The sequence below is a fragment of the Orcinus orca genome, chromosome 2 (assembly GCF_937001465.1).
Source record: "Orcinus orca chromosome 2, mOrcOrc1.1, whole genome shotgun sequence".
NCBI lineage: Eukaryota > Metazoa > Chordata > Mammalia > Artiodactyla > Delphinidae > Orcinus > Orcinus orca.
The window spans coordinates 192,516,677-192,536,476 of record NC_064560.1 but is presented as its reverse complement, the minus strand read 5'-3'; the positions used below and the strand labels follow the sequence as shown (position 1 = coordinate 192,536,476).

Sequence of the window (19,800 nt, the reverse complement as noted above, 5' to 3'; positions counted from 1 at the left end):
CTCTCTGACAAACACGATCGCCTCTGGCTGTTGGCACCGAAGCTGGAGCATCAGAAGGGGTGCCGGGGGTGGAGGGCGAGCCCCATTCCCAGGGTCAGGCTCCCCGACCCTCGCCGCCATCAGCTGGCTGGGTTCTCTCCACAGCTCGCCTTCCCCCCGCCCTCCTCACCTGTGCGCCTGACCTCGTGTGGTCCTGTCTTCAGCCCCTGCAGGTGCCATGACTCAGCAACCGCAGGAGGGCTTCGCCAGGAGCATGGGGGACGCCCAGGAGTGGATGAAGGCTGTGCAGGAGCGGCTGCAGATCAATGACAACACCCAGGGGCCCCGCACAGCCCTGGAGGCCAGGCTGCGGGAGACCGAGGTATGCAGAGACCATGGCCTTGATAACCCTGTGGCCTTGGCCCGGTCCCTCCCTCTCAGGCCTCAGGTTTCCCAGCTGTTGCGTAGCAGAGCGGACTAGACGGGTGTTTCTCAAAATCTGATGTCTTTGAATCTCCTGGGGTTTAAGTGCAGCTTGTGATCCAGGAGCTGGGGGTGGACCCGAGATGTGACATTTCTGACGTGCTCTCGGTGACACCTTTGCTGGGGGTCCTAGGATCATACTTTCATTGTAAGGGTCTGACTCTCCCATCCTGGAAGGGGGCACCGTGCAGCGGGATGGTCTCCACCCCCAGGTGGCCCAGGCCCTGCTTCCTGCCCCTTCTCTGCTTCTCTGCAGCTGAGGCCCCTCCCTTGGCTCTCATAGTCCAGCTGTACCCTGACCTGGCACAAGGCAGAGGCTCAGTGCTACCCTGACCGGAAGTGCCGATGCCCAGTGCCTGGCCCAGCACTGTGGTGTCCCCCACCTGAGGGCATCTGCTCTGGGCCAGGGGCCGGGGGAAGAACTCTAGACTAAGAGTCAGACCTGGGTTGCAGTCTCCACGCTGATCTAAAGTGCTGTGTGACCTCGGCCACATCCCTGTCCCTCTCTGGGCCTCAGTTTCCCATCTGTAAGTAAAGCAGTTGACTTAACGTCTCTCAGGTCATATCCATTGGGATATGCCACAATTCTAATTTATCACCTAACAATGGTTGCTTTATTTAAGGGGAGGCTTACCTCTTCCTGCACAAACTGACCCCCCAACAGGCTAGAAACAGAGCTGACCCCAACACCCACGTCCCTGTATCTTGTCTTTTCTTTCTTTCTCCTTTTTTTTTTTTTTGAGCTGTCTTATTGATTTTGCACATTTTATTGAAAATATCTAATGCTCTTTTTGGAAGTGGACAGTTAAAATTAAGAATCGATATTACCTTTTCAGGGCCAACGGCTTAAGTGTCACCACACAGTATGAAGAAGGACCCAGGGTTTGCATTTTAAAAGTGGGGAAACTGGGTCTTGGAGCGGTCTGGTGACTTGTTCAAGTTGCAAAGGCCTCTGGGGAGGACACTCCACCCCGGAATTCTGGTCTTCTGACTCCTTTTCAAATTTGCTTTCTGCTTCCCTACAGCATCATGTGCTTCTGCCAGCATCAGGGTGCAGGGCGTTGTGGCTTCTCAGGCATTCTGTTTAGTAGAACAGCTCACTGGACTAGAGAGAGGACAGGCTTTGGAGTCTGGAAGTCCTGGGTTCAAATCCTAGCTCTGCTTCCTGCTGGCCCTGTGACCCCGCTGGACCTCTCTTCACTTCCCTTCTAGAATAGGTGAAGCTCATTGTGTCAGGATGCTGACTTTGAGAGGGTGGGTCACAAGCTGCCTTGAGGAGGCGTTTGTTGCTGATGGATGTTAACATAGAGAAAGCCCTGTGCTGCCTGTGAGGCTGGATGCAAATGACCTGAGTTGACAGTGACAGTGGCACCCTCTCTATTCCCCCTCCCCCACCCCCAGTCCCCTCCAGTGTCTTCTGGCATTTCCTGTCATCCCAGTTGCCCTCAGATTAGTCCTTCCCAGTCCTTCATTGGTCGGACCCCAGAGGATCTGAGACCCTCCACTTTGAGTCACGATTTCCGTCAGCCTCCCCTGTGCCAGGCCTCGAACCCTTGGGATGCCAGGTGGTGGTGCCTGGTCCCTGCCCTCAGGGAACTCCTCCCAGGTAGGCACAGAGACTCCCGCTTGTCCCAGGGGGAAAGGCCCCCCATCCCTGCTCGGCCTCCCTCTTGGTGTGGCACCATCCTAGCACGCACCACCCTGGACCACTTGTCCTTTTATAGCAACCATGAGCAGATACTTGATGCAGCTGATGAGAGCCCTGCCCAGGGGACCGTCACGGCAGAAAGGAGGGGTGACCATTCTTGAGTGGCCTGGTCAGAGGCTTCTCAACTGGACGGTGAAGTGAGTGGAGAACCCAGGGTACACGGGGAGCCCCGAGGAGGTCACGTCCCCCAGTCTAGAGGGTCAAGAGAGGCCTCTGGGGACAAGGGTCTTTACTGCTGAGGCTTGAATGAGGAGTTAGTCAGACTCGGGGATCCACGGGGAGGGGAGGGAAGGGGCTCCAGGCAGAGCAAACAGAATAGGAAAATCCCTGGAGGTGGGCACAGCTGGGGGCACATGTGGGACACCCCCGATGTTGGTGTTGGGACAGCATCAACCATCAGGGAGAAGCAGGGGTCAGGGCCAGAGAGGTGGGGAGGGGTCAGTGGTTCCAGAGCCTGGAACAGGGAGCCAAGGAGGACCCCTCCTCTGTAACAGAGCGGGTGATGGGTTGGAGATTTGGAAGGTCAGGGGCAAGCCTGGTGAGGAGAGGAGTTGACAGCCAAAGCCCCTTCTCTTGTCAGTCTTGGCCTCTGTCATCATCATCATTATTATTGTCACCAATATTCGTTATCAAAAGATGACTCTGCCTGGTCACTGAGAGAAGGGAGCTGACATTCATTCAGCAACTATTGTGTGCTCAAGCCTGTACTATCAGCTTTCATGTTTAGTTTCCCCAAAGCCCTGTGATCGTGGTGTATTGTCCCCACTTTTCAATAGTGAAATGGATCCCTAGACACAGAGGTGGGCCAGAATGGAAGGAATGGATCTTGTTAGGGCTTGAACCCAGGGCTGAGTCCAGAGCATCACTGACCGTCCCCGTGTGGGGTCCTGGGGCGGTGGAAGGGATGAGGCGCACCCTACGCTCGGGTTCACGGCATCACGGGGACAGGCACACACCTAATCCTGCAGCCGCACAAGTATGTACGAGGTGCATCCCTAACATGGGTCTCGTGAAGTTATTCTCCTCCTCTAAAACCTTCTATGGCTCCCCATTGCCTGCGAGAGAAAACCCAGCTTCACCTGGCATCAAATGTCCTCCACTACCTATCTGCCACAACCCTCTTCTCCAGCCTCAGCTTCCCCCTCCAGCCGACCTCCCAGGCACACATCCTCTCCCGCTGGCAGAAAACCTCCTAGATTTCCTATCACCAAACCTTTGTGTGTGCTGTTGCCTCTAGTTGGAACCCCCTTTCGTTCGGGTGTGGGTGTGCATGTGAAATGAAACGTCCCCTCATCCACGTGTCTTTCCTAACCCCTTCCGCCAGCCCCAGCCCCAGCTCCTGGCAGCCCTGCACAGCACTTGCTGTCTTAGCGCGCTAATCCCTTTGGACCTTGCACCATTTGCTGACAGCTCATTACCCCCTGGTGGTGGGTCTGGCTTCGTTAGGCGAAGGCAAGGGCGGCCCTTAGGAAGAGCTGTTGGCAAGGCCAAGGTGACCGGGTTCTGGAAGCCGAGGGAGCACTTCCATCAGGTGAGCCCTCAGGGATTTGGCCTGGAGCCTAGGTCAAGGGAGCCGTGTCCTGGGTGCCCCACCACCGTGCTCTCCTACGGGGCTCAGACCCGCTTGTTTTCTGTGTGCTTTGATGTTTCAAAACCAGTTTTGCAATAAGAAAACATTTCACCCTTGTCCTCTGGTGAAAGGGAGCAGCTAGAGCCTTCTCCACCTGCTGGCCCGTGGGACCTCCCCTGGGGCTGGGGTCTCCCATGCGATCCCTCCACCAGCTCAGTGACGCACGTCCCAAGCGGCTGTTGGCTCGAGTGACCAGGATACGAGTTCTGATCCAACTCTGGAGCTTAGTAGCTGTGTGGCCAGGAGCGGGTCCCATGCCCTCCTGCCACCTCATTTTCCCAGCTGTGAAGTGCAGGAAGAACCCCCGGCAGGGACCGGTCACTGAGAGAAGGCCTCTGGGGACAAGTGACTTCACTGCTGAGGCTTGAATGAGGAGTTAGCCAGGATGGGGGTCCAGGGGGAGGGGAGGGAGGAGCCTGGGGGAGGGGGAGAGCTGGGGTCTGGGGCCTGCAGGCCTGGGTTCGAATCCCCGCTCCGGCTGTGGCACCTGGGGAGAATTTCCAGTGCCTTTTGAGCTTCACTCCTGGGGAAAGTGCTAGTTGCCACCTTGCAGGAGGGTGGGAAGATTGAGGCCAATGACTTACTGGCGCACTTGGCAAGGTGCAGGGCACGCTGGCAGAGCCAGTGGAGAAGGTTGTTTCTCGTGGTTTCGATGCAGGGACACCAGCCTGTGGACTCTCCCAGCCCACGCCGGTGCCCACAGCGGCTGGTCTCCCAGGTCGCAGCATCTTGTCTCTTTGCCCTCCGCGGCTCTGCGCTTGGGGTCTAGGCCAGGCTGTTTCCTTACTGGTTTCCAAGCCTCTTTATGGTCAGAGACGTGCCACGTTTCCTAGGACTTGGCTTCCAAAAGCCGGATGCCCTGAACACGCCGTGTTTTCCTAGCTTTGCTGGCTCAAATGTCTGCTCAGCACTGAGGCCTGGTGCCACCGCCACCTCCTCATGAGGCCTTCTTGGTTTGCCCACATCCCTCCTCAGAGCTCCCAGTTTGGGGTCTCTCACGGCTCTTTCACAGTCATCTGTGCCCTTGTCTGCAGACCCCCTTACAGCCTGCAAGCATCGGGCCATGTTTGTTTTCCTCCTGGACTCTAGTACCCAGCACAGTACTCAGCACAGTACCCAACACAGTACTCAGCTCGGTACCCAGCAGAGCACTCAGCACAGTACTCAGCATATTACCCAGGACAGCGCCCATCTGGCCGTGACTGCGTTGAGGGAAAGCCCTGACTCACCACATTCCTCCAGCCTTCCTGAACTGCTTCTCCTCCCTGCTGAGGTTTTCCCTCCACCCAAACCACGCCTAACTTTTGCCCTCACTGGCTCCCTCGAATCAGAATTGCTTTGTGGCTACAGTTCAATGACCCCCTTCCCAGCTGGCTCGTGTCCCTTGCCAGGCACTCCTGGACTGCGTCCTTGCTGGGGTGGGGCTGTAGGAGAACCACGCACGAGCCAAAGAGCGGAATCATCAGGGCAGAGAAGGAGGGTGGAATCTGCTTCTCGAAGGTTGGCTTTGCCAGCTCAGCTCTAGCCTCTGGTCCCACAGCAGACATGCCTCTGGTCCCACAGCAGACATGCCTCTGGTCAGTGTTTTGGTTTGGGGGCAGGGGTTTCTGCTTCAGGCCAGGTGGGGCTCATGTTCTGCCGGCCTTTGGGACTGGCCAGCTCTTCTCTCTTTGCAGGGAAGCAACAGGCTCACTCCCCTGCAAAGAGCGGTGGGTCCCCCCATCTCCCATGTTCCCCTGGTCCAGCCTGTGCTTCCCTGGCCAGGAATCAGGAGGGCAAAGGTCCAGAGGCCTAGAGGAGGTCACACCGTCAGGACCCTGGACTGGTTCCTTGTGAGTGTGGCAGAGAGAGACTGAATTTAGTTTCTTCCCCACGCTGCTGTCTCCCTTCATTCACGGAGCTGGATTCCGACTGAGGTTAAGTTGGGCAGCCCCTGTAGAGGAGGCCTCGCTAACTGCTGCAGAGAATTGTTCTGCAAAGCTAAGGTTTCTGTGGGTCCCCGGTGCCCCCACTGGTAAAAGTGGAATCACCCTGGTGCCCATCTTGCCAGCTTGGGGGTTGGGCATGGGGTCTACGCCACAACTCTGGGTGTCAGAGACATCAGATCCTGAATTATTATTATTTCTTTTTCTTTTTTTTTTTGCGGTACGCGGGCCTCTCACTATCATGGCCTCTCCCGCTGCGGAGCACAGGCTCCGGACGCGCAGGCTCAGCGGCCATGGCTCATGGGCCCAGCCGCTCCGCGGCATGTGGGATCTTCCCGGACCGGGCCACGAACCCGTGTCCCCTGCATCGGCAGGCGGACTCCCAACCACTGCGCCATCAGGGAAGCCCTATTATTATTAGTTCTAATCAAATTAAATCTCACTGGATGGCAAGAAATTCATCCTCAGCCATGCTGGGGGACCCCTTCTTCTGAGAGGTGCGAAATGTTCTGTTCAGGGGGTGGGTAATCTTACTCAGCCCAGAACATTCCACGGCGGCCCTGGGTCTTTGGTCCACACTCGTCACTGTGGTGCCTTTGTCCGCCACTTTGCTGCCCACTGCTGAGCGGGACTTGGGGTCCCTGCTGGGCGCCTGCTGTCCCCGTCACCTGCTACGGTCCGGCAAATCCTGCTGCTGGGCCCAGCCCTAAGCCCCAAACCAACGCTCTTTTCCTCTCTGGGGGAACCTCCCTGCTCCTCACGCTACCTCTCTACACCCCACTCAGAGCACAGAGACAGCCCTCGTAAGGAGGTTCTCTAACCTCACTCTTTGGTAACACGCATAGGCAGGGAAGTCCCTCTATACCAGGGGTCCCCAAGCCCTGGGCCGGGGACCGGTACCCGTCTGTGGCCTGTTAGGAAACTGGCTGCATAGCAGGCACACGAGCGAAGCTTCATCTGCTTCTCCCCGTTGCCCACATGACGACCTGAAGCACCTCCCACCCTGCCACCACCCGTGGAAAAACTGTCTTCCACGAAACCGGTCCCTGGTGCCCAAAAGCTTGGGGACCGCTGCTCTGTACTATCATCGATGTCATCATCATCGTTAACCACTGTCATACGAGGTAACAAAAAAGGACTGGGACCATTGCCCGTTTGCACGTGTTGGGGAGGGTCTGCATAACCGCTCAGTGGTTTATAAAGTACACTAACATATCTATGTTCTAATTAATAGTGTTTTTGAAAAGTAATATTATAATCCTATGAGATAGACAAAGCAGAGATTGTTATCACCATCTCTGAGTGACTGAGTGACCTGCCTGGGACCACAGAGTTGTCAGTGGGGCAGCCCTGGACACGGCAGGAGCCCCTCCCCGACCCCACCCACAGTGAAGGCTCAGACGGCCAGCCCACTGGGACATCAGTCTAAGAAAACTGACTGCCAGCCTTAGGGAGACAGGCTGGGGAACAGCTGGAGCTTTAGGCAAACGCTGTGCTGTCAGTAAATAAAATCAGAAGGTAAGCAAAAGATAGCGGTAACGGTTAACAATTTTGGAGTGATGGGAGATGCAGTGTGGGCCAGGCCATGTGCTAGTGTATCTCGCAATGTCACTATAACCTTGGGTGGCGTTAACCATTATCTTCCCCCATTTCATAGGCATGGAGAGTTTAAGTACCATGACAAAGGTCACACAGGTAGTGGAGACCAGCCCTGGAATTGGAGTCTAATCTTATTTTGACTGCAGAGACCAAGCTTTGGTTGCCAAAGAACTAGAATAATAACAGTGAATAATGACAACAGCTAATGTTACCAGATAACCTACTATTTGCCAGGCATTGTGTATCAGCCTTGGTCCTCCAAGAAGCCAAGGCCAAGGTGAGGTTAGATATGCAAGACGTTTAATAGGGAACCATCTGTGAGAGAAAATGGGACGGGAACCCGGGGTGGCTGGGAGGGACACGGTCAGTCCAACGCAGGTCCGACCCTGAGTCCGGGAGAGCAGGGAGAATCTTGGGCTGCCGGGTGGTTCTCAGGGAATTTGGCAAGGCCGTGGGGTGTCCCGAATCAGTCACCCATCAGAGGAGCCCAGTGTCCTGTAGTAACGGGCCTGCCTTCGTGTTCCTGTTTGGTCACTGGTGGGAACAGCTGAGGGAGCGAGGCCCTGGTGCCAACTGCAAACTCAGAGATAATTCCGAGCCTCGGCTGGGGACCTGGGCCAAGCCCACTCCCTGCAGTGGGCCTGAGAGGCAGATTCTCATGGTGCCACACACTGGGACATGCACTTTACATGCATTTTCTCAGTTAATTCTGGAAAAAAAAAAAAAAAATCTTGAGAGCTGAGTACTACTATACACCCACTTTACAGACAAGAAAACCAAGGCCAGGGAAGTAATGAAACTTTTCTGGGTTCACACAGCTGGAAACAGGCCCATCGGGGAAGGGAGGGCACTCCTATCATCAGACAGCTCTGGGCGGTTCTGTGCTGATTAATCTCCATCGCCGCTCGCTCCCATCCCAGAGCCCTTAGCAGCCTGCCCAAGGTCACAGGAGGAGGGGCAGGGGCTGCGATTCGAACCCCAGCTCCTCTGGTCTCAAAGTCCTGCCTCTTTCCATGTCTTGCCACTGTCTTCCCAAGGCTCTGCCTGTTGGCGTGTTGTCTAACTTCTGGGAACTGGCTTTGTGTCCACAACAGAAAATATGCCAGCTAGAGCCAGAGGGCCGCGTGAAGGTGGACATGGTGCTGCGGGCGGCCGAAGCCCTCCTGGCATGCTGCCATGAGGACCAGAAGCCCGAGATCCTGGCCCGGCTGAGGGACGTCAAAGCGCAGTGGGAGGAGACGGTCACCTACATGACCCACTGTCACAGGTAGGGTGGCTGGGTACCTTTCCAGGCCTTTGTCTGCGGCTGCTGCCGACCCTCCGTGCCCACCACCACGCTGGCCTGGGGCCGCTGCCCAAGGGACATTTCTTCGGTCCTGGGATTAGTGGGAACAGGATGCTCTCTTGGGATGTCAGTCAACCCTGCCTGCCTCTTTCTAATTATAATCAAGCTTAATGAGGGTAATAGACAGTGGGAGCCCATCGTGTTTTGCCAACAATTAATTCTTGGTAGACTTGCCGCGTGTGCATCCTCCAGCAGAAAGGCCAAATGGCCCCGGCGGGTAAGAAGGCCTGTTGCCTTGCTAGCGCTTTAGCCCAGATTCTCTGCTTGTACCAGGGAGCCAGGTCAGGGGCGGGGGCTTTGCCTGACCTGGGATCGCCTCTTGCTCTGCTGGTTACTTGCTGTGTGGCCTTGGGAAAGTTACTTGACCCCTGAGCCTCAGGCGCCTCATCTGGACAATGGGTATAGTCAAGTGTTTCTTGAAGGTTTTTAGGAGGATGGCGGGGGATAGCAAATGTCGAGAGCCAGGCACAGCGCTTGGCACACAGGAGGTCCTCAGTGGGCAGGAGCTGCCAGCATCTTCTCCGTCTTTATGAAACCAGAATGTTGAGTGGACTGGGGGGACTTTACTCAGTGTTTTCTGCTTTTCAAACTCTTTCACTTGGAATTCCAAACGAATAGCTTGATGTTGGCTGGACCGATAGGGCCATCTCCACGTTACAGACGGGGAAACTGAGGCGGGTGCAGAGGCGGGGTAATGCAGCGAGTTCATGGCACGCCTGGGACCCGTGCACAGGCCCCAGCCCTCTGTCCCCGCTGAGCAGTGACGAGCCCACAGATCCTATTGTACTCTGCAAGTTAAGAGACACACTCCCCGTGGCAGTCTTCTCGTGACTGCTAGTGGGCACCCATGTGGTAAGAGCCAGGGTGACTGTGTGTGGAGTCCCAACACCAGAGAGAAACAACTGTGGGCATCGTCGTGCATCACTAATAGGAATTGGGGGTCCTGGTGGCTCAGGGCATCAGCAGGCTGGGGGTTCTCAGAGCAGGTCTGGAATCTGAGCCACCCTGATCATTAGCCCCATGGAGCTTGTCTCCCAGATGGGAGGGTCTTGTCTACCAGGACTGGGGTGAGGCCCGAGAGGGTGTCCTTGTGTCCCCCTCCCACAGCCCCCCAGTACTGGGGAGGGGGCAGCAGCACGGCCTCCCCGCCCATGAGCCTGGTGGGGGGATGCTCATGGCCGTGGCCTCTGCCTACAGCCGTATTGAGTGGGTGTGGCTGCACTGGAGCGAGTACCTGCTGGCCCGGGATGAGTTCTACCGCTGGTTCCAGAAGATGACGGTGGTGCTCGAGCCCCCTGTGGAGCTGCAGCTGGGCCTGAAGGAGAAGCGCTGGCAGCTGAGCCACGCCCAGGTGCTGCTTCAGAACGTGGACAATCAGGCCACGCTCCTGGACCGGCTGCTGGAGGAGGCGGCCTCCCTGTTCAACAGGATCGGGGACCCCAGCGTGGACGAAGCCGCGCAGAAGAAGCTGAAAGCCAAGTACGACGCGGTGAAGACCAAAGCCCAGGTGGGTGCGGGCAGCGGGCTGTCTTCACCCTTCATCCGTCACCTGCTCCCATCTACCCGTCCAGCCACTCGTTTGCTCCCTCACCATCTATCCATCCATCCATCTACCCACCATCTACTATCCACCCACCCGACACCACTCACCCACCACCATCCACCCATCTCCCCACCCTCCTATCCAGCTGTCTACCCACTCACCCATCTATCTCCCCTCTAAACTAACTACTAAATCCCTCATTTACTATCTACCCACTCACCCCTCCATCCACTTACCTACACATCCATCCACCCATCTCCCCACCCTGCTATCCATTTGTCTACCCACTCACCCATTTATTTCCCCTCTAAACTAACCACCAAATCTCTTATGTACTATCTGCCCAGTCACCCCTCCATCCACTTACCTACCCATCCACCCATCCATCTCCCCACCCTCCTGTCCATCTGTTTACTCACTCACCCATCTACCTCTCCACTAACCTAACTAGATCTCCTATTCCTCTCTCCAGCCACTTAATCACCCACCCATCTATTCATTCACCTACTCATCAACCCACCTATGTACTCTTCACATACCCATGTACTCATCCATCTCTCCACTATCTACTACCCACCGTTAACCCCTTCACCCACTTACCTACTCACTATCTACTTGTCACCCATCCCTTATCCACTCACCCAAGCATTATATAACTACCTACCTGTCAATCTTCCACCTACCCATTCACCCACCCCTCCACTATCCATCCACCCATTGACACATTATCTACTATCTGTATGGCCAGCGTTGCTCATGCTTAATACACATGTGGGTACGTAGTAAGTGTATGTTGACTGACTGACTGATGGACTTTGAGGTTCACTTCCACCCAGCTCCCCTCCCCTCTCCCTCCCTCTTTCCTTCCTTCCCTCCGTCCTCCTGCCCTTTAGTCCTTCTCCTTTGCTTTCCTCCTCTGCTCTCTTTTGTCCTTCCCCCAATTCCTCTGCCCATTCTTTGTCCCTGTCTCTTACCTCATTCTTGCCTTGGTTTAAACAGTCCATTGAGTTATTAAGTTCAATTTTGTTTCAAGAAATTCTATTTGGTTTTGTATTATATCCGTCATTCATTTTTTTTCTTTCTTTCTTCTTTTTTTTTTTTAAATTTCCTTATTTTATTTATTTATTTTTTAGTGCATTGGGTCTTCGTTGCTACACGCAGGCTTTCTCTAGTTGCGGTGAGCGAGGGCTACTCTTCATTACGGTGTGTGGGCTTCTCATCGCAGTGGCTTCTCTTGTTGCAGAGCACGGGCTCTAGACGCGCGGGCTTCAGTAGTTGCGGTGCACAGGCTTAGTTGCTCTGCGGCACGTGGGATCTTCCCAGACCAGGGCTCGAACCCGTGTCCCCTGCGTTGGCAGACGGATTCTTAACCACTGCGCCACCAGGGAAGCCCCTCTTTTTTTCATTGTCCTTTTTCTCTTAAACTTGGCACTCCTCTCAGGTACGGATTCTATCTGTAGTCATTTTAATCATACACATTTTATAATCGTCAGGCTGCTCTAGTAGCTGAAGTTCCTGGCCTGATACTGCCGTCTGTTGCGTCTCCTGACATGGTGGATCATTTCCTTGGAGACTTCGTAATTCTGAGCTGTGAGCTCATCCTATGTGGGGCCTTATCTGCAGAACCCCGTGGCTGGGCCTGGCCCTCAGAGAGCTTGTGTTTTCTTCAGCCAGGCTACCATGGGAATTTGCCTTCAGGGTTCCCATTGAGTGTCACTGAAATGTTTTGGGGGTTCCTAGATCAAGTGGGTTCTCTGCACTTGAACCCTAAGCCAAAATGATGCAAGAGGCTCCTGGCTCCATACTCTGAAAGGTGACTATCTTTTCATTTGTCTTTTCAGCCAGACCCCAGGCTGAAACACATATGCTTCTGTCTTGTATTGCGCTGGTGGGAAGGTTTTTTTCTCTAGTTCACCCTTTGACAGAGGGGGAGTCCCCTGAGTATTCTGCCTTTTTGCCGTGGTCTCTGCCGCCCTGGGCCCAGAGTCTTACCTCCTCCTCCAGCCTGAGCATTAAACCCAAGAAGACGTCAAGCACATATGTGGGTTTAGCATCGTGGTTTCCATAGCATCTTTGCATCTGGTCCACGGGCTATCTCTTACCTTGGTGTGTGCGGTGTGTGCGTGGTTCTGCATTTAAATGATGCTTGTTACATTTTATCCAGCATTTCTGGCTGGCTACGGTGGAAGGGTATTCAGCTCTCCCATGTTGCTGGAGGTGGAAGTCTCCTGGGTCCTTCAAGTTATGGGAAATGGTTCTATAATAAGCAGAGATCTGAGAAACCTTGAGTAGGAATAGGACGCTGGCCCCAGAATGCTTGGAAAGGGACCTGGGTTCCAGCCAGGCTCTGCTGCTTCCCAGCTGTGTGGCCTCAGGGTGCTCACCCTACCTGGAGCCAGGGTGTAGGACTGAATGAGTTTGCATGTGAGCTCTTTGAAATTGGCAGGCATTTTCCCAGAATAAAGGATGACTTGTGCTCTCGGTAGCAGTGAGAAGAAATAGCGACAACAATGGTGTCTGCCACGTATCAGGTGCTCTGAGCCCTTCATTGAATGAATGAGAACCCCGCCCCTGCAGCTGGGAGGCTCGGAGGACAGGCAGGTGGGGTGGAGCTTGGCTCTCAGAGCTGTAGCCAGCTGGTCCTCCCTCACGGCATCCAAGTGTCTAGAGCCTGCTTAACAGCAATTCTCTCTCCAGGTCTGCCCCACGGGCTCAGGCAGGGGAGGTGCCTGGCCCATGGCCTCCTTGCTGCTGAGACTTTACAAGAAACAGGTGCTTGTGCCAATCAGCAGAGAGCGCCTCGTGCAGGAAATGGAAAGTGGTTTTGTGTGTGTGTGTATGTGTACACGCATGTGTGTGGAAGGGGCATGCCTGGGGCACCGGTGAGCACCAGTTCTAAGAAATGATCACCTCAGAGATTCTCATCGTCCCTCCAGGGAACCCTCCCCTCACTGGATCCAAAAATTCATAGAAATCACAACTCTTATTGGCGAATGCTATCTTTTCCTAGTCCCTTCATGGCTTTGACCTCATTTGAGCCTCCCAACCTTCTTATGTGGTAAGTAGAGAAGGTGTGACTGGGCCCTTTTTTAAAATTTTGACTTAAAAAATAATCTACAGATAAACAACAAGGTCCTACAGTATAGCACAGGGAACTATATTCAGTATCCTGTGATAAACTACAATGGAAAAGAATACGAAAAAGAATGTATATATCTATATGACTGAATCACTCTGCTGTATACAGAAGAAATTAACACAACATTGTAAATCAACTATACTTTAATTAAAAAAATAATAATAATCTAAGGGTCAGATACCCCTGGCCCATCAGAAAGAACCGGAAGTCCTAGGCGACTCCCTATGTGGGGTCCTCCTTTGGTGGTTTCCCCGGGTCCTGGGTGAGTCGCTGCACCTGTGTCCATCAGGGGAGATCAGGGGCCGCCAGAGCTCCTGCGGGTCCAGCTCAGAAAGTGGACGCAGTGGTACATGGGAGGTTTCGAGCCCCTGGATGAGGGAGCAGGTTGTTTCCAAGGGTTTTCCCGAGGCGGAGCCCAGCTGGCAGCGTCCTGGGGGCAGGAGCCTGGGGGCTCTGCCTATGATGAAGGGGTGGGGGGAAGCTGCCGCCCTGGCAGAAGCCCTCCGAGTTGCCAGACGGGCTGGTGAATTTTGACCTCAGTGTGGAAACTGGGGGGTGTGCAGGGTGACTGGACCCTATGAGAGAAGGCCGTTCAGTTTGGCCTTTTGAGCTGTTGGCTGAAGCTCACAGACCCTTGGTTTTCTGCTCCTGGCTGCCAGGGGTTTGGGAGCTGTGTTCTAACTCACAGGGAGCCCGGTTAGCTCTCGGGATGGGGTTGGGGGTAGGGGTGGTGAATGGGGAGCTGTTTCTTGTCTCTCCCAGAGCCGGCAGTAGAAGATTGAAAGGCGGTAAGAGGGAGAGGCCAGGGCAGGCCCCTACAGAGCCTCTGAAGTTATACTCAAACTGTCATGTGCATGTGCATTTTGTTGGTGAGAACAGTCATAGCTTCCAGATGATGCCTTGACCTTCAGGAGACAGAAGCTACTGAGAGGGGCAAACTGTTATATCACCCTTAGGGTCCTCTTTAGTGAAATAGGATATAGCTTCCCCAACGTCAGCCTCCCGGGGCATACCCCATACTGGGCCTTCCAGCCCCAGACGAAAGGAAGACACTCTGGCTCCACCCTAAGCAGGGTGAGGGACACTGCATGTCCAGTAGTCCTCAGAGATTCTTGGTAGCCCGGATGCCTCCTGGTTACCTGCTCTGTACATTTGATTGAAGGTCTCACCTTGCACTAAAGTCAGACGAGAAAGCCACCCTGAGGCAGGCAACTGAAATCCTCCCACCTCAGTGAGAGCAGGAGAGCCACGCAGGGACCCCTAGAGGTCCCGGACTATTCAAAGGGTGGGAAACGTCCCTGGGATACTGTCTTAGTCTGCTCGGGTGGACAGAACAGAATACCATAGACTTGGTGGCTTAAAAAACAGGAATTTGTTTCTCACAGTTCTGGAGGCTGGGAAGCTCGAACTCTAGGTGTCAGCAGATTTGGTTCCTGGTGAGGGGCCTCTTCTTGGCTTGAAGATGGTAACCTTCTTGCTGTGTCTTCACATGTTGGAGAGGGATGGTCAGCAAGCTCTCTGGTGTCTGTTCTTATAGGGGCACTCATCCCATCCTGAGGGCCCCACCCTCATGACCTCATATAACCCTAATCACCTCCCAAAGGCCCTGCCCCCAAACACCATCACATTGAGGGCTAGGGCTTCATCGTGTGAATTTGCGGAGGATGCATCTCAGGCCATAGGAGATACCGTATGTATTAATATCTCAACTTTCACCGAGGAGAGCCCATTTCATCATTTCTTGTGCTGGTTAACAAGCCACTACTTTTGCCTCTAAAAATCCAGTTTTGACTTCCAATATGTTAATTAGCAAGGCCTCTGGTGTTGACAGGGACAGGACCACAGAAGCACAGCGGGGGTCACCTCTGGACTGTATCCTTCGTGACCACCCCCTGAAGGGAGATTCTTGATCAGGGAAAGTGGCCAAGCCCGGGAATTAGCAGTGGCACAGCCAGCAGAAAGCCACTGAAAGCCGAGAATAGACAAAGCAGGCTGGTTGCCCGTGGGCGGGGCCTGCTTGTTTACTTTGCCTGATGGTTTTTAATCCAATGATTGTTTTCTGAAGGGCCAGGCAGATAGTAGCACCCTCCTCCTCCCTGCTTCCCTCTGTGGCTGTGTTTGTTTGGCATCTCGGCCAGGAATCAGAGCCCTTCCTGCAGCCCTTTGCAGAGGCACAAATCCACTCCCGCCCTTGTTAATTGGTTGGGTTTTGACATTCCTGACAACTCTGCCCACACAGATGGTTTGATTGTTTGGTGTAACGAGAGGAGGTGGAACCCTCTCCCATTTGTCACCGACATTCCTCCGACGTGCCCTGCCCGCCCGTGGCTGAATTGTGTTCTGTGATCTCTTTACGCCTGGCACAGAGCGCGGCTGGATGCCTGCCCTGCTCGGCCGCGTTCCTCTCCTAGCCGCCTGCTCACCGTCACAGAGGCTTTTATTTACTCTGGATCTCCCCCAGTGCCAGCACCTCATTCTTCACACACACAGAGCCGCCAGCCGGCACTTTTATTGGAGAGTTTGCTGCACTACAACCTTTATCACCATCCGTGTCAACCAGGGGCCCAGCCCCTATTCTCTGCTTAGTATCCTTGACCCACTTTGTTCCGTAAATGAATCTTCTCGTGGATGGAGGAAGCTCGGGGAGGATTCTGGTGGATGCAAATAACCCTGCGGGGGACGGGGAGCAGCAGGGGAAACGTGAAGGAGGTGGTCACTGGACCTTGGTCCACTTTCTGAATTCAAGCAGCCCCGTGTTTCCCATCTGTCAAGCGCTGAGCCTCCCTCCCATAGTGAGAGGATTCTCAGTTCTTCACTGAAGGACTTGATCTTGTGCCTTGGTTTCCCCATCTCTGAAATGGGGATATTTTCCCCTACTTGCCATGGGTGTTGCAAAGGTTTAAATGAATTGGTGTTTCTAGGTTTGGTGAGGGGCTTCTCCACGGGAGGGGAAGGCACCTACAAATAGCCAGGGGGGTTTTTCAAATCCACGTGTCCGTCTACCCTTCCCAGTTGAGAATGGTTGACTTAGCCTCGTAGAAGGTCAGGACCTTCCTGAACGTGGCCTGACTCCATGGCTGAGAGCTGAGGTCAGCAAACCACTGCCCATAGGTTCAGTCCAGCCCAATTCCTGACTTTTTTATGACCTGTAAACCAAAAATAGTTTTTATATTTTTCAATGGTTGGGGGAAAATTAAAAGCAGACTATTTCATGACATGTGAAAATGATAGGAAATTCAAATTTCAGTGCCCATGATTCATTTGGTTGGAATACAGCCATTCTTTGTGTGTCTGCCTGTGGCTGCCACTTGGGTGCTACAATGTAAGTAGCACACAAGTGGTGGAGAAGTTGCAGCGGAAACCACGTGGCAGGCAAAGCCCAGAGTATCTACCATCTGCGAGAAAGAGAGAATCTGCCACCCGCTGGGCCTGAGCAGTGATTCTGGAGTCTGATCTTGGCGTTTAAATCTTGTCTGCAAGAGTTATGTTACCTCCCGACACCCATTTGGATACTCGCATAATGGGACAGTTTGGGATCCTTGTGAAGATATTAAATACGATAATGCCGGTCTATTTCCAGGTACATAGTAGGTGCTTATTAAACGAAGGTCCCCTGGTTCCTTTTTCTTGGCTCTCCTTGGAGAGATCCCTCCCCCGGCACACACCCCACACTTAGTTACATCTGGCCACTCAGGAAGCACTTAGTCTCAGAGCCTGCCCTGAGCGGGACCAGGGAGATGAAATCAACCCCCGTGTCCTTAGGGAGCGCTTGGTCCCCACCAGATGACAATTCGGTAGACAAGGCTGGGGGAGAGCCACAGCCTGGGGCAGTGGGCAAAGCCTCAGAGCAGGTGGGGCCTGGAGATTAGCATTGCCACGTGGGCACCTCTCACTTGGTGGGGTGTGACAAGAGCAGAGGGACACAGGTGACAATAAACAATGGCTCAGAGTTCTCAAGCTCTTACTAGCTGTCCGGTGCTGTTCTGGGGTTGTGCGAGCCCTGACTCAGTTAATGCCACCCTGATGAGGCAGTTACTGTTATCAACCACACCATACGGAGGGGTTAATTACAAGCTCGAGGGGGGCCAGGGTGAAGCCCCAGGCAGTGGGCTCCCAAGCCCAGGGTCTTGACCGCTGGTCTGCAGAGCCGCATCGTGTGGTCCTGCCCTTGACCACCAGGCTACAATGCTTGGACCTGGGCCTGGGGGCAGTGGGGAGCAGTGGAGGGGTTTAAAGAGATGGTGCTGTAATCAGGGGTGTGTTTTGAAAATCAGAATCTCTAGGCACACAGCAGGTCTTATAGCAGGACACTGTTATCTCCCCAAATGTCACCCACCCTTAGGACACCATCTTGCCCCTGTGTGGTTAGAGCTTCAGTGGGAGTGTCTGAAAATAGAGGCAATTCCAACACATGCAGACAAATCACCACACTCGGGGGGAAATGGGGGGCAGCCTGCTGTTTACTCTCGTACCCCATGGACATAGTCGCAATGGAGCAGAGATGCGTTGGCCCAGCCTTGCCTCCCAGGTTGGAATCTTGGTGCTTTCCTAGCCAGGTGACCTTGGGCAAGTCATTTCACTTTCCGTGCCTTGGTTTCCCCATCTATCAGACTGGGATAATAATGGTACCACATTATGGGGGCAGTCAGGAGCATTCAGTGAGATGATCTTGTACACAAAGTTCTTAGGGCAGCGCCGGCACCTTGAAGTGCTCAAATGGTAGTGTTATGTAGTTGTTACCACGGCCCCATCTTGAGTGCCATTCCTAGGACGTGGCAGGAAGAAAAGCCCACTGTGTGGTTGACAAGCCCAGTGCTGGCATGTTTTGGTCTCTAAAGCCTGGGAGGCCAGGCGAGGGGCAGCCTGGGCTGGGGACCTTTACGGCCAGTGACTCTCCTCCCCTCCCACAGAACAGAGTGGACCTGCTGGAGCAGGTGACCCAGGAGCATGAACATTTCCAGCTGAGCGTGGATGAGTTCCAGCTGTGGCTGAAGGCGGTGGTGGAGCGGGTGCACGGCTGCATGGGGCGCAAGTGCCGGCTGAGCACCGAGGACCGTCTCTCCGCGCTGCAGGTAACCAACCCCCGGCAAGTCTCTGCGAGAGTGGGGAGGGAGCGCTCATGGCTGGCGGGTCTCTGTTAGAGTTTATTTAATAGGATGGTGCTAGGAGCCAGAGTGGGGAGGGAGTGCTCATGGCTGGCGGGTCTCTGTTAGGGTTTATTTAATAGGATGGGGCTGGGAGGTCCCAGGAGATACAAACATCCCTGTACACAGACCCCACAAGAGGAGAAGCATGGGATGTGGTGTAGATCCCATGCTTGGGGCCTCAGCTGCTTTATGGAAGTCTCTGAGCCAGCAGGGCATTTGGAAACCCAGGGCCACAGCAGCATGGTCTAGACCAGCTGGGCTCAAATGGGGGACGTTGTCCATGTCTGGAGACATTTTTGGTCGTCACAACTGGGAGTGGAGGTGCTCCTGGCATCTAGTGGATGGAGGCCAGAGGTGCTGCTACACATCCTACAGTGCACAGGACAGCCCCCGACAGCAAAGCGTTATCTGACCTCACATGTCAGTATGTGAAGGTAAGGAACCCTGGCGTAAGCATCTAACCTGCAGGAGAAGCTGGGTCCACTCTGGGCTTCCTGACTTGCTGTGATCCTGAACGAGCTTCCGACTCCCTCTGTAAAGTGAGTGGGTAGATTATCTTCAATAATTCAAGGACCACTTTATAATTTTTGACACAGCTCTACAGCACCTATACCATTTATTTAATATTTGTATTTAAATTGACTCTCTTTTGAAAAAACCAATGAACAGTGGCCACAAAATATCTTGTATGACTTGTGCAGTTTCCCCACTATCTGAAAGTCGTGTTCCTATGGAACTGTTCTTGAGCCGAAATGGTGTGTAGCAGAGAAGTGGGACTTCCCTGGCGGTCCAGTGGTTAAGGTTCTGTGCTGCCTCTGCAGGGGGGGGCGGGTTCGATCCCTGGTTGGGGAACTAAGATCCCACATGCCGTGCAGCACGGCCACAAAATTAAAAAGAAAACCAAACAGAAAACAAGCGGAGAAGTCATTACCTTTTCTCGCAAAAGCTAAAATCCTCTTTGGATTTCTTTCAGGTAGCGAAAACAGGTACTACTGTAGGTCTTCTGTAAAAGCAAAGCGATATACACTGTTATGGCCTCTCCCGTTGCGGAGCACAGGCTCCGGACGCGCAGGCTCAGTGGCCATGGCTCACGGGCCCAGCCGCTCCGCGGCACGTGGGATCCTCCCGGACCGGGGCACGAACCCGCGTCCCCTGCATCGGCAGGCGGACTCTCAACCACTGCGCCACCAGGGAAGCCCTAAATTGAACTTTTGAAAAGTGTGGGTATCTGTAAAAGAATGTTCACAGCACCCTTATTCATAACAGCCCTAAACTGAAAGCAACTCAGATTTTTATCCGCAG

At 54.1% G+C, this 19,800-nt stretch overlaps 1 protein-coding gene across 6 annotated transcripts in view; it reads left to right on the top strand.

The window, feature by feature from the left end:
- Positions 1-19,800, top strand: part of SYNE3 (spectrin repeat containing nuclear envelope family member 3) — a 91,923-nt gene that overhangs the window by 38,608 nt on the left and 33,515 nt on the right. For all 6 annotated transcript variants that reach the window (XM_004262373.4, XM_049705409.1, XM_033419557.2 and 3 more), the window contains 4 exons: positions 204-361; positions 8,419-8,591; positions 9,867-10,176; positions 18,262-18,423. In XM_004262373.4, the coding sequence (XP_004262421.1) occupies positions 218-361; positions 8,419-8,591; positions 9,867-10,176; positions 18,262-18,423 (789 nt within the window). In that variant the 5' untranslated portion in view covers positions 204-217. The remainder of the gene's footprint in view (positions 1-203; positions 362-8,418; positions 8,592-9,866; positions 10,177-18,261; positions 18,424-19,800) is intronic.